The sequence below is a fragment of the Micromys minutus genome, assembly GCF_963924665.1.
Source record: "Micromys minutus genome assembly, chromosome: 32".
NCBI classification, from domain to species: domain Eukaryota; kingdom Metazoa; phylum Chordata; class Mammalia; order Rodentia; family Muridae; genus Micromys; species Micromys minutus.
In genome coordinates this window covers 15,273,887-15,287,354 of record NC_137967.1, presented here as the reverse complement: position 1 = coordinate 15,287,354, position 13,468 = coordinate 15,273,887, and the positions used below count along the sequence as shown (strand labels likewise).

Below are 13,468 nucleotides of genomic sequence, written 5' to 3'. Positions count from 1 at the left end.
CTCTGTGAAGATGAAATGGTTGCTGGGGAGTGAAGCCAGAGGATGCTAGAGAGGGCCCTGGAGCCGACTGTCCCTCCCTCACATTCACTATGGGAGATCCTGCTCAGCCCTCTGCAACTGTGAGATGTCCCTTTCTTCAGTGTCTCACACACAGATGGGCGCTCCAGTGTCCATGAGGAGGGGACAAGAAGACATAAGAGGAGCCACAGGACACAGAGTTGCGGATGAGGCTCTGCTGGGTTTGATCTTCTAGCTGCATCGAAAAGCGGGGAAGGGGGGTCTTGCTTATTGGGGTTGTAGAATCAAGTGAGATCCATGGCTAGCCCATTTATTGACGGAGCTACCCCAGTGTGTGCAAGGCAGGTTACGAATGCCCCGTGACCGAGACAGTGTCACCTGTCTTCCAGTGGGAGAAATGTGAAGTAGATCACAGTGAAGGGACACACTGACAGTGGAGACTCGCCTATCCAGGCTGGCAAGGCCTGTCTGAGCAGCTGGCATTAGCCCGAGGCACCCTGGAAGGAGACTGTCCAGGACATTTAGAGGCAGTGCAAAGGCCCTGGGGTGGCGCTGGCATGCATCAGGTTTGAAGCCCCGTGTAGTTGGAGCAGGGCGAAGGATGGAGGCATGAGGCAGACCGGGCAGGACCGAGCCTGTACAAGAAGGGTGGTGTGTGGTACAGGGTACAGAGCATGCCAAACCTCCACCATTAGGCCCGGGGTGGGGTGCGGTGCGGTGGGGTGGCTGGAGACTATAAGGAGGGGAGCAAATGACCAGATTCTAGTTTTCAGAGTCCCTTCTGGCTGTCAGTGAGACACGTGGTGAACTGGATTCTCAGAGCCTGCTGACACCTCCAGAGACCATTTTCTGTCTCCTGGTGCTTCTCTTCCCCCAAGCTCTATGTCACCCACGGATTTTAACAGCCCCATCCAGGTCAGGAAAGAAGGTGCTGAGAAGAACAGATGGAGGGGGCCAGAAACTCCTCAACTAACAGAGCAGGAGTTTGGATTTGGCTGTGTGGGCTCTTATCTAAGGGCCATCTCCTACTGCATGGAGTCCTGAGCTCAGCCGCCATAACTGTTAAGTGGGGGAGAATACTGTGTCCTCATGGAGCTGTTGTGAGCCTTCAGTGAATGAATGCATTTAGAAAGGGCTAGAGAGATGGGAACGGTGCTTGTCTCCAAACAGGAGGAACTACGTTTAATCCCTGGAGGGAGAGAACTGCCCTCTAAAAGGCAGGTGAGTCTAGGCGGGGGCTTAACTACTGAGCCACGCCCCAGCCCCTCACTGGGGGATTCTAGGCAGGGGTTCTACCACTGAGCCACGCCCCCAGCCACTCGATGGAGGATTCTAGGCAAGTAATCTGCTAAATTATGCCCTAGTACCAAAGCTCTTTCTTGATTGCACAGCCCACTTCCTCAATCTCTTACTCCACACGGAGCTGGAGAGATGGCTTGGCAGTTAAAAGTGTTGGCCATACAATCATGAGGTCCAGAGTTCAACTCCCGGCACCTATGCAAGCAGCCAGGCATTCTGCCCATTCCAGATCTGAGGAGAATCACAGTATCTTGCTGGATTCTAGTCTAACAGAGAATATGGGAGACCAGGGTCCATGAAGAGATCTTGCCTGGGAGCAATAGGCGCAGAATGACAGAGAAGGACGCCTGACTCATTTTCCTGGCTCTCACACCCATGTGCACATAAACTCACATAGAAAGCAATGAATACGTTCGAAGGCGAGCAAGCATGCCAACAGCCTGAGAGATGACTCAGTAAGCATAAAGTGAAGGCCGTGCAGGCCACGTGACCCAAGTTCAACCCCTGAAAGCCATGTAGAAAGCTGGATGTTGGCAACCCATCAGCTTGCCTACCCAGGGACAGGAGTGCTGACATCACAGCCGCATGCCGCCATATTCAAATACAGTTCCTTATTTACTGTATTTCCGGTCTGTCATCCCAACTGAACTGTCAGTTCCCTAAATACAGGGGTCTCTGTCACCTGTCTTGTTCACAGAGTTAGTAAATCTTGGGTATAGGACAGAACAGAATCACCCTTTTCCTGTCCCAGAGATGCCCGGGTGGTCTCAAGGTGGCACTTACTTCTTGCTGTCGGTGAAGGGGAGTGGCCGTGGTGGGGGTTCGTCTGTTCTCTTCCATCCTGTTGAGTGCTTGTTGTGTGCAGGCTGCTTGGAGAAGAAGGACTTGGGGACCGAGGTGGAGAGCTGGAAGGGGCTGCACTGGGAGAGCTGGGAGGGCCGGGGGGTCTCTGCGCTGGTTGTTTTGTAAACCTGAGTGGGGTAGCCGGTCCTGGAACCCATGTCACTGCAGAAGCAAAGGCGAACAAGTCGGTCAGTCACCGGACAGTTAGAGGGGCGTTGTCACGATACCCATCTGTTTACTGTCCCTGTGTGCACTGGGGTGGGACAGCTGTGGGGACTTGGCTCTTTCCTTCCACTTCCTGCTTAGGTCGTCGGGTTTGCACAGGAGGGTCACTGAGGGTCACTGAGCCTTCGCCCTCGCCTCCTCATCTTGCTGAACTGCTACAAGGAGCTTCCTGCTATCACCTGCGAGCGGGAAGCCCGCTGTGCCAGCGGAGCAGGTCTCCCGCCGCCTCCCAGGCTGGGCTGAAACACATAGCAGTCTTCTAGGCTCGACTTCTCAGGGAATAACAACAGAGGTTATAGGCCGGTGCCACCATTTCTAATCGCAAATTAACTTTAAGTATTTTTTAAAGATAGGAGCCAAGAGAAGTTAAGTATGCATCCTGCTCTTCCAGCGGACCCGAGTTTGATTCCCCATGATCGCCTGTAACTCTGGCCTCCACGAGAACCTGTAGTCACACGTAATACTGACATGCTTAAAGATAGGAACACGTCCTTAACATCTTTTCCTTAGAGTTTAGATTCTAGTGGTTGACTCTGGTTAGGTATAGCGCCTCAGCACTTGACTGGGCAGGGCCAAAAGGACAGGGCGGGGTTCCAGATCATCTCTGGCCAACTCCCTGAGGTTTTGGCCAGCCTGAACAATATTGGACCCTGTATCCAAACGAGCCCGACCAACCCCTTCCCCCCAGAAGAAAACAAAATACCAGTGAAAACCACATAAAGGATGAACGTTTTGTCAAACTCAATTTCAGAGGCCCATGATGGATTACGTGTGACATGCTTTCAGAGTGGTTCAGGTAACTGGACTGAACACAGCAGAAGAAAATGCTCCAGGGCTGCATGGTGTGTGTGTGTGTGTGTACTAGTTTGTTCTGCTGGTGGTAGTGATGGGAACTTGGGGATGCAGGAGACTGAAATTAAACCCCACACGGAGAGTTCCAAGTAAAGAGGATGAGGCCACCTGACACTTCAGCTGCAGAGGTGACCACAGGAGACTTTCCTTCATCATGGCATGTGTAGATGTGAGGCCTGTGGATGAAGACTTGGGCTTTGCTTCCAGATGACCAAGGCTGCCTGTGTCCCATGTGTGTACCCACCGGTGGCGATCCGAGCTGCAAGTGTATGGGGCTGTCCTGTCCAGGGCTTATGACCCTGCTCCAGCTAAGACAGGACAGGGGCATGGGGAGGTGTGTTCTGCACTAGCGCCCTGTCTTAGCCACAGGCTGGGTGGACACGGCTTTGTGAGGCTGTGCTCCATCTAGGCTCTGAAGGGGATGGCCGGTGGTCCTGGATGGAATAAGGTGCACAGGAGAACGCCGTGGTCCTGCCTTTGGAGGGAGAACAGCATTGGCCTGGGTGTCCAGACAAGGATGACTGTAAAGATCCTGGTCACAGTCAGGCCTGGTGTTAAACGTTTCCCACGCATCACTTCATCTAACACTTCCTGCTGCAGGAGCCGCTGCTGCTGTGTTTCGGGTGGGGGCAACGGGGCTGGGGGAGCCTAGAGAGCTTCCTTATAGTGATGCGTGGGATCAAGGTGAGATGCCAGCCTCAAGCTTTCTTCAGTACTCGCCAAGGTCACTGGCGGGACGAAGGCGTCATGCATACAAAGCACAGCAGCAGCCCCCTGCTAAATGCTTTAAGTCCGTGGCCTCACGATGCCCACGTGACCTTGGCTGGACCACAGCTATGTTACTGTTATCACCAAAGTTTTAGAGACAGGAACTCATGTACCCTAAGGCTGGCCTCCAGCTTGTTGTGTGGCTCAGGGTGGCCCTGACCTCCTAACCCGCTTGCCTCTGCCTCCTGGGTGCCAGGATTACAAGTATGGGGAGCACTGTGCCCGGCCTCAGGTTGGGTCTCAGAGACCAAGGGCCTGAGGGAGAGTAAGGCAGTCAGGCAGCATCGCCATGCCCACATGGCCCAGGGGGACAGGCTGCATGCCACCTGGCTTGCCCACTTCTTGTCCCCACCCTCTGGGTCTCCCATGACCTGAGGTTCTGAAATGACGTCTTCACCTGGATCCCATGTCCAGCACTGTTGGCCACCTCTGCCAAGTGTCACCATCGTCTCTTCTAGGGTCACCTGCCTTCCGTGGTCTCCCCACAGTCACGGGGTGTCGGCTCATGTAGAGGGGCAGAGACCCCCACAGGTCCCACTCCATCTGCTCTATCCGCCCCTGTCCTCAGTTTCCCCACTTGCCTGTCTTCTCTGTAGCAGTCACATGATGCCTGCTAGTCCTCGAATACCCAGGAATGTTCCTAACCCAGGGCCTTTGAACTGTCCCTCTGCCCACAGATATCGGGCACTCCCTCAATCCTTGAGAGTTCTAGGAAAATAGCCTGTCCCCACCCCCCCTTGCAGACAGATCTATCATGTGTGGTTCCAGTCTCCTGACACAGGCAGGGTGGGCCCCAGCAGACCCCCGATTACCTTTAAGGGCTGTGCCCGAGATGGATCCCCAGACAGATCCGGAGACTGTTGGAGCAGCCTGGCAAGCAAAGCCACGTGCTTCCTGCCTGCGGGGAACGCCCAGCTGCGTCAGCTCCACGTGGAACAGAGTCTCGGATCCCCCTAGCTGACTGACAAATTGCTCTGGAAGCCAAAAAGACTTAGGCGTGTGTTCTGCTTAGGGGCCAGGTAGCTCTCTGTGCCTGGGCTTGATGGGCCATTCAGGTGCCCACGACAGGCTCAGCCCCTAGCAGGGGGCTTGGCTGTTGGGCTCCCGTGACGAATGTCTGGGGTGGGGTGGGGTGGGGTGGGGTGATATCTGTGAGGATGTTGAAGTCATGGACCTGCACAAGCAGATACAGGCTACATTGGCTTTGAAGAAAAGAGCTGGGGCCAGGGAAGTGGGTGGGGCCTTTCTGGGTGTGGCCTGGCTCATCACTTCTTGGCAGCTTTCAAATTCTGCTGTGTATCCTGCCTTCCCTCAAACAGCCCGTTTCTTTCAGAGAAGACTGGAGTGTCCCACCTTCCCTACGGAATTAAAGACCAATCTCAGGATCTAGCCCAGGCTGGCCTCCAGCTCACAATCTTCTTGCCTGATACTGAGATTACATGCCTGCCCCAGAGTGATATTAAAAAAAAAAGTATATATATTCTGGGCTCAGCCACCTTCTCACACGCCCCAGGATCCGATCCCAGCAGCTAATCACAGCAGCGAGCCTGTTAGAGCAGGGCTCATGTCTACTCTGACCTGTGATGCTGCCCTTGGGGATCTACCTCAGTCTCCTGGCTGCCTGGCATTCCCAGAGTACTGCAAGACAGGCCAGTGAGGCACTGGCCCTTGCTGTCTGGATACCCCTTGTTTTCTCTGACAAATCAAGACACTGCCTGCCTCTCTATTTTCCTCCTGAGCCTTGATTGCCATCTGTGTCTTACTTGGTTGTTGTCTGTCTGTCCATCTGTTTCCTCTCTGCAGCAAAATGTCAGCCCCACGAAGGACTGGACTCTGTTCCCTGGAGCACGGACGGATCTGGACCAGCACTGCCCAGGAGAGCTGGGCTGGGCCGGTTTGAGATCTCTCTCCAGCCAGAGTGACCAGTACTCCTCTCGGAAAGCAACTAGCAAGAGCACAGCCCCTGTGCATCTGCCCCAGGCCTGTGCCATCTCTGAGTGAGTTAACCTCATCCTCCCCGGGACTCCACCTTCCATCTTACCCCAAACACCGTTTTCTTCAAAACCCAGATCTGGGGCCAGGGAGCCAGTTCAGTAGGTAAGAGGCCCTGGCCACGCAAGCCTGGTGACCTTAGTTTAATTCCTGTAACCCATGTAAAGGTGACTTCATCAAGTCACGCTCTGACGTCTTCACTCGTGGTAAGCCATGTACGCTGACACACAATCAGAAGCGGCACACATCCACCTGTTTCCTCCTGCTGAGACCTTTCCTGGCTGTCTTTGACCCTTAGGATCAAACTCATACTCCTTACTGGAGTGCCTGGATGATGTCCCTGACCCCTGGGGCCTGTGCTCAGCGACATGCAAGCTCAACCCTCTTCCCTGGGTCCTGGCTCTTTGTACCTACAGCTCCTGAGAAACCACTGGATAACCCCACCTTTCTCTTCTGTGCTTCAAATTTGAGGCAAGTCTCTTTCTGCACCAGCCTCCGGTGTGCTGGGATTAGCAGTACCTGTGCCACCAGGCCTGGGTGGTTTTTTGTTTTTAGGTACACACACACACACACACACACACACAAAACACAAGCACCCACATAATGACATCCCAGCCTGCAGACATCAGCCAGCCTGCCCTGAAGGTGCTACACTGCAGCTCATCCGTGACTCTGCTACCATTTGCAGGTTATCTAGTTGCCTGGGGCCAGCCAGCACTGGGCCTGGGGATCACTTGCTCTTGAACAAGTGGCAAGTGCGGGGAAGGTGGGGACAAGGCGGGGACTCTCACTGTGTCTGGGTGCTGGGTTCAAGTACCACGCTATCTGTTCCCAAGGACCAGACCTACAATGGTAGATGCCTCCGGCTGTCTGCTACCAAGGGCAGTGTGGTCGGCAGACGGCACGGGGGCTTGGGTCTCCGGAGATGAGTGACCAGTGACTGTCTAGGAGACTATGCACGTTTCCATGGAGACGTGAAGACTGGGTGGGAAGAGTGCAGTGGGACAACACCAACAGCTTGCTACACTGGCGGGAACACTACCTTTACTTGTGCTTGTGTGGTGTGTGTGCATGAGACACAAGCCCTGTCTCAGCCTTCCTTGTGCTGGGATGACGGGTGTGTCACTACAACTGCCTGGATGTGTTTCTTAAAAATCATCTTATTTCTAACACTGTGTGGTGGCAATTACGGGTACTTCCAGCACCTCAGAGGCAGGAGGATTACCACAAGTTTGAGTCCAGCTTGTTGACTTACATAGTTGAGTTACAGGCCAGTCAGGGCTACAAGAGAGCAAGGTCCAGTCTCAAGAACAGATCCTTCTTTTCCTCCACCTCCACCACCACCCTCTCCACTGCTACCCCGCCCCCGACCCCCAACACACAAGAGGAGAAAGCAAGAAGCCGGTTCATCTCATTGTCCATAGGGTCCAGGGCAGTGTTTGTAAGATCAGGGAGGGGTGGGAGTGTGGGGGTTGGGGGTGAGAGGTGGGTGGGAGCGAGGAGGTAGGGTGAGGGGGGGAGTGTGGGGCGCGGTGGGGGGGTGTTGGAGCTGGAAGCATTGCTGCCTCATAAGGAAATGTATAGCCATTTAAGAGATATTTCCCTCCTCTTAGCACCCAGATCACCTCAGGCACCCCATTTTGGGAAATGCTGTTCCACACTAAAACCCCCGTTGCCTAGGAGAAAACTTCAGGAAGCAGCTTTAATGAGTAGATAAGAATGACTTGCAATTAGCATCAATTGTCCATATGCAAATTAAAGCTAGCAACCACCAGGGCCACTTGTGTAGTGGGGCTCCCCCTACCCCCTCCACTTCTGGATTTGGCAAATACTTCTCTCAGATACGGGGTAATTTGCTCCCCCCCCCCCAGCTGCCTCACCCACCATCCATGCCTGGCATCACTACTGCCTTTATATCATGGATTTCAAAACCCGACAAACATTTTCTTTCCAGTGCTAGGGGTTGAAGCCAGGACAGCTCGGCGATGGGGCCTGTGGCTACACCTCTAGCCCACGCTTAACTTGCTGCTGTGTTTGTTCTGAAACAGGGTCTCACTAAGTTGCCCAGGCTGGCTTTGAACTTGTGATTATCCTGCCTCAGTCTCTCAATTAGCTGAGATGACAGGCCTGAGCTACCAGGTCCAGTTCCCACCAACGTCCCAGGTACAGGGACCAGGACAGGCTGGGAATGTCCCGCTTTCGCTCACTTCCCGGCACTGTTCGGTGGGCACAGTTCTACCTTGTTCTGGGTGGTGGCTGGAATGTCTGTTACCTGTGGGCACAGGCCAGTGTTACCTGGCGCAGCACAGGTCTCTGAGAAACATATGTCGAAAGGATGAATGAAGCAGTCAGCGAGGGCAGAAGTTGGGAATGACTTGTCTAGGAAGGTACCCTAAGATAGCACCCTCACTCTGCCTTTTTCTTTGTCTCCATGGCAACCCTCCTGGGCTCCCAGAGTCAAGAGCTACTCAGATGGGGAGGCTGAGGACTCAGGCACGCCCAACCTGCTGGCTTTTCTCTCTTTCCCAGCTCTCCTATTTCTTCTTGTGGTTCTGGGATTTGAACTCAGGGCCTCACAAGTACTAGGCAAACCTTATGTTACTGTGTGACATCCACAGCCCAACCATGATGTTTTACAAATCTGTCAGAGACCCTTGGGGCAAGTCATGAAATCCTTCTAGCAGGGAGGAAGCATCGTCCCTCAGTTTACGACTGGAGCAGGTCAAGGTGTGTAGCCACTGGGAGCCATTGCTTAGAGCCCAGCTATTTCTATGCAGAGACACAACTCTTTCCCATGTGAGCTTCTCAGAGTGTGGATCACTGTGAGTTCAAAGAGGATATGAAGAGTTCCAGGCCAGTTAGAGCTACATAGTGAGACCCCCAACCCCCGTCTCAAAATAGACGAATGGACACATTTAAGAAAGGAGCAGAAACAAAGGCATGGGGTTATACAGTGAATTACAGAGTCCACAGGCTCACAGGCAAAGGTGCTAGGAAGCTTTTTATCCCAGGAAAGTCCTGGGTTCAGGCCATTTGGGTCGTGAGGCTGTGGCCTCTAGAAGTGTGTCAGTGGGGCACCTGGGTGGGACCAAGCTGGTCCCTCTACTGAACACCCTGCCTCCCTTTCTTGGGCAGACCGTCCATTGCTTTCTCAGGAGCACTAAGTGTGTGGGTTCAGACTCTGGGCTGACGAACTTATCTCTCCCCTACCTGCCTTCTTACTTGTGCCTCTCAGAGCCTGGTCCTGAGACCGCCAAGCCCACAGCTAGGAGCTTCACAAGAAAATGCATATTCCTGCACCTCGCCCAACTGAGGAAGAACTCAGGATGGGGGTGGGTTGACCAGGGGTGGGTTTGGGGGACCATGGCTCAAAGCCAGAGGCTGGAAGGCCAACGTGGGCCTTTGGAGACCTCAGCTGCAGCTGAGATGCTGTAACTCCCCTTTGTTCTCTGACCCCCAGAGAGCCACTAGCATGGTAAGAACAGCAGCCCACGAAGGCAGAGACCAGTCCTAGGGACCCATGGAGCTGTGCAGTGGTCTACTCTACCCCCTCTGGGACGTGTCAGAAGTTAAATCCCTAGTTTTCTGACCTGAAAACACACTTGTGATGTACCATCTGAGACTCCTCACAGAGTTAAACGCGTCGGTCATAGAAAGCGGAGAGAGAGGAGGAGACAGGGTGAGAGAAAACCAGAGACAGACGAAGAGAGTCGGGGCTACTCTCCCTCCGTCTGGGTTTCTGGTCAGCATCATGCGCTCGCTGACCCGACTCTGCAATGACAGCCATCAGCAAGGGTGTATGGGAGAGGATGTCACACAGGGTTGTGGGGTCGGAGAGGAGGACCTGGAGCTGGTTGTGGGTTCTCACCTGGGTTGCCTTGGTGGGTCTCGGCTGCCCCCCACAAGGCCTGGAGGAGTGCTGGAGCCCGAGGAGTACAGCTTCGGCCGGTAGCCCTTGTTCTGGCCGGCCACCACAGGTGCAGGGGAGACTTCCCGCCGTCTGTCCGCAGGGTGGGGTCTCCCGGCCGACTCTCGGCCCCCGCCACAGAGACCTATGCTTCCAGGGGGCTTGTGCGGCTTGGTGGGCCTCGGTACTTTGGCTAGGGACAGACAACTGGGGCTGGAGGTGTAGAGCGTGGTATCGATGCCACTGTCACTCGAGCCTCCCTTGGAGAAGGGGTCCTGCTCTGGCTCCAGGGGGTCCAGGGGGTCGAACCACCGGTCATCACTATGGCTGCTGGAGGCGTTGCTGGAGAGGGTATTGCTGCTGGAATGGCTTGAATACTGAGGTTCACCCTGGAAGGCAAGAAAAGCGTGTCATCCTGATCTAGGGATGGGAGCCTCTGCACACACTGGCACCCCAGAGCCAGACATGGCCTCATTCTGGCTCCTTCCTTATACAGTAACTCCACACAATGGGATTTACTTGCTCCCAGCCTCAGTTTACACATCTGTAAAATGGGTGTGTGGCTAGAAGTCCTGACTCATTTGGTGCTCAAGACTGACACAATCTCAAACTGAATGTTTCTCAAACCGAGGTCTGGGGTTCCCTTCCAATCCCAGCTGCCTTCCTCCCTTCTCACATCTGTTCGGCACCAGTTCTACAGACCTGCTGCCTGTATGGTCCAGACATACGCAGGGACTGTCATCATGTTGGCATCCCCCTTTGTTCTCGCTGGGTCCTGTCTGTCGCTGCCTCCTCTGGGGCCGCCGCTGCCCCCTCCCCTCCGTCTCCCTATCCAGATTTGTCCCCGATATGTGGTCAGAAGAAAGCTGTGAGCATCTGTATGGAATCTCATTCCCTCCCTGCCTGCTTGAAACTCTCCTGTGGCAATTTTAGGGCACAGGTCGTGGGCCTCAGTGGTCTGTCTCATGTTCTACTGTCTCCGACAGTCTCCAGCCACACGAGGCTCCTGTGTTTTTGGGATGTGGCAGGAACGAGCCCTGGGCTTTCACACTTCTTGTGACCTGTCTGCGACATTTTCTCTCATCAATTTTTATGGGTCCGCCCTGACGTCATTCAGAGTCACCCTCGGCACAGACTAGAGTCATTAGTGAGGAGGAGCCTCGATTCCGGAAAAATGCCTCTGTAAGACGGTCTGGAGGCCAACCTGTAGGGCATATCCTAATTAGTGATGGATGGGGAGGGCCAGCCCTAAGAGAGCAGGCTGAGCAAGCCTTGAGGAGCAAGCCAGGAAGCAGCACCCCTCCATGGCCTGTGCGTCAGCTCCTGCCTCCAGGTTCCTGCTTTGCTTATATCCTTCCCTGACTCGCTTTGATGACCAACAGCACTGTGGAAGAGTGAGCTGACGTGACCCCTTCCTCCCAGGGTTGCTTTGGTCCTGGTTTTGCCTCAGCACAGCAGTGGTGATAATGGGCTCATACTCCTCCCAGGGCTCTGGTGAGTATTACCTAAGGCCGCACTGCGCTATGCTTCTGCCCACTTAGGGCTTGCTACCCCCACTGGGATGTCAGCTTCCTGAGGACAGTGGCTTCTCGGTCCTTTTTATGGTCTAAGTGCTCTCAGCATGAGGAACGAGGTTGCTAAGACCGAACTAGATATACAGGACTCCATTTCCCAGCATTCTTTGCAGGGAATGGAGTACTTGCCATGACAATGTATGTGGAAGCGACTCCTGCCATCTTTGGCCTGGGCTGAAAAACCTCCCAGTTGAACCCTTTTCCCTCCTACTCTACCACCGGCTGCAACAATGCAGGTCCTAGCAGGGGACCTAGAAGAGGGCTTGGAGGTCTTGAGGGACAGCAAGTGACATTAGGGAGCCCGAGTCCCTGACTCACCCTGTGCCACACTGCCTTCTCCTGGGGAGAGACTGACCTTCTATGGCCAAAGGTCTCTGAAATGCAGGGGTCGCAGGCACAGTAATTGCCTACCAGGACCTCCATGATGCAGAGAGGAAGGAGAGGATTTGTCAAAGGTTACTTGGCTGAGGGTTGGAACCAGGATGTCATTTAGCCCCTGTAGAGGGGACCCTGGCTATGGCTAAGGATGAGCCCTGCTCTAGAGGCCACACCCAGGGTAAGCAGCCCAGTTGTCTGCAGCCACGGGCTCAGAAAAGCCATCAGCCAGCAACTAGCCATGGAAGGCCTCACTCCCTGGATGAGGCGGGGCAGGGCAGGGTGGGGCGGGGCAGTGACTCACTTTGGAATGCCTGTTGGGAGAATCTTTGCCAGCGGCGTCCTGCCTGGAGGGATGCTTGCTGCCAATGCTTCCAGTCATGGCGGAGAGCCGGGCCTGGGCCGGCACGTGCCACAGAGGCTCTGCAGGAAAAGAGGAGACCCACCAGTGGTGACGGGTGACGCAGTCCGGGCCTGGTGGTCTGCTCTAAACCGTGGCTGCGTGGGTCCACTCTGGCTAACCTGTATGCTCTTCAGACTCCACCAATGCACGCCCCGCACCAGCACTCAGTAGCAGGGGCATTTGATGAGCATGTACTGTGCGCCAGAAAGCATTGGTAGAGCTTTATGTGGTTAGCTCGTCGTCCCCAGAGGAGGCTGAGCACCTTTGCCATGAACCGGCCAGCCGCAGCCATTCGCACCCCCCTCCTGCTGTTCCCAGGAGAGCCTTGAATCTTCCAGATGCACAGGACGGCCTCTGAATCTCATTTAACGCGTCTCTGCATGTGAGCGTGTGGGTGTTTGAGTACCAAGGCGTTATGTGTAGAGGTCAAGGGCAGTTTTTGGGAGTGGATGTCTCTTTTCTTTTTGTCCCCGAGACAGGGTGTCTCTGTGTAGCCCTGGCTATCCTCAAATTCAGAGACCCACCTGCCTCTGCCTCCCGAGTGTGGTGGCCACCCCCCCACCCCCAACAGTTGTGGGTGTCTCTTGTTCTTTCTGCCACTTCTCTCCAAGCTAGCTGGCCAGCGGTTACAGGTGGTTCTCCTGTCTCCGTCTTCCACCTCGCTGCAGAAACGCTGCAACTGCAAGAGCATAGCACCACATCCGGGGCACAGACATGTACCACATTTGCATTACAGATGTGCGCCACCACATCTGGCCCTTTGCATGGGTTCGAGGGGTCGAATGCAGGTTATCAGGCTTGTGTGCCAACTGCTCTTATTTAGAGTCAACTCCCTAGTCTTGTTCTTATGCATTAGAGTTTTTATTACATTACTTGTTTGTGTGTATACCCATGTCCCTGAGGACTGAATTAAGGTCTTCAGGCTTGGTGACAAACGCCATCTTGCCAGCCCCTTATGTTTATCTTTGAGACAATGTCTCACTATAGAGCCCAGGCTGGCTGGGGACTCTGCAGCACCATTCTTGGCTGGACAGAACCAGTACTACTGAAGTAGGTATTGGAACTACCTTGAGTAGAAGGGGACCATCAACGCTCAGAGAGACTAAGTAACTGGTTTGAGGTTATGCAGAGAGAAACAAGCAGGAAGTGGAGGTCAGAGTCTCAGCAGCCTAGTCCCCCACCATTCTAGGGTTCCCAGCCTGCCAGCAACAA

At 54.4% G+C, this 13,468-nt stretch overlaps 1 protein-coding gene across 2 annotated transcripts in view; it reads right to left on the bottom strand.

Moving 5' to 3' along the window:
• SIPA1L3 (signal induced proliferation associated 1 like 3) overlaps nucleotides 1-13,468 on the bottom strand; it is a 121,552-nt gene that overhangs the window by 19,360 nt on the left and 88,724 nt on the right. For both annotated transcript variants that reach the window (XM_080908284.1, XM_080908285.1), the window contains exons 14-16: nucleotides 12,158-12,276; nucleotides 9,866-10,293; nucleotides 2,101-2,322 (exon numbers count right to left, since the gene is read on the bottom strand). In XM_080908284.1, coding sequence (XP_080764410.1) covers nucleotides 2,101-2,322; nucleotides 9,866-10,293; nucleotides 12,158-12,276 — 769 coding nt within the window. The remainder of the gene's footprint in view (nucleotides 1-2,100; nucleotides 2,323-9,865; nucleotides 10,294-12,157; nucleotides 12,277-13,468) is intronic.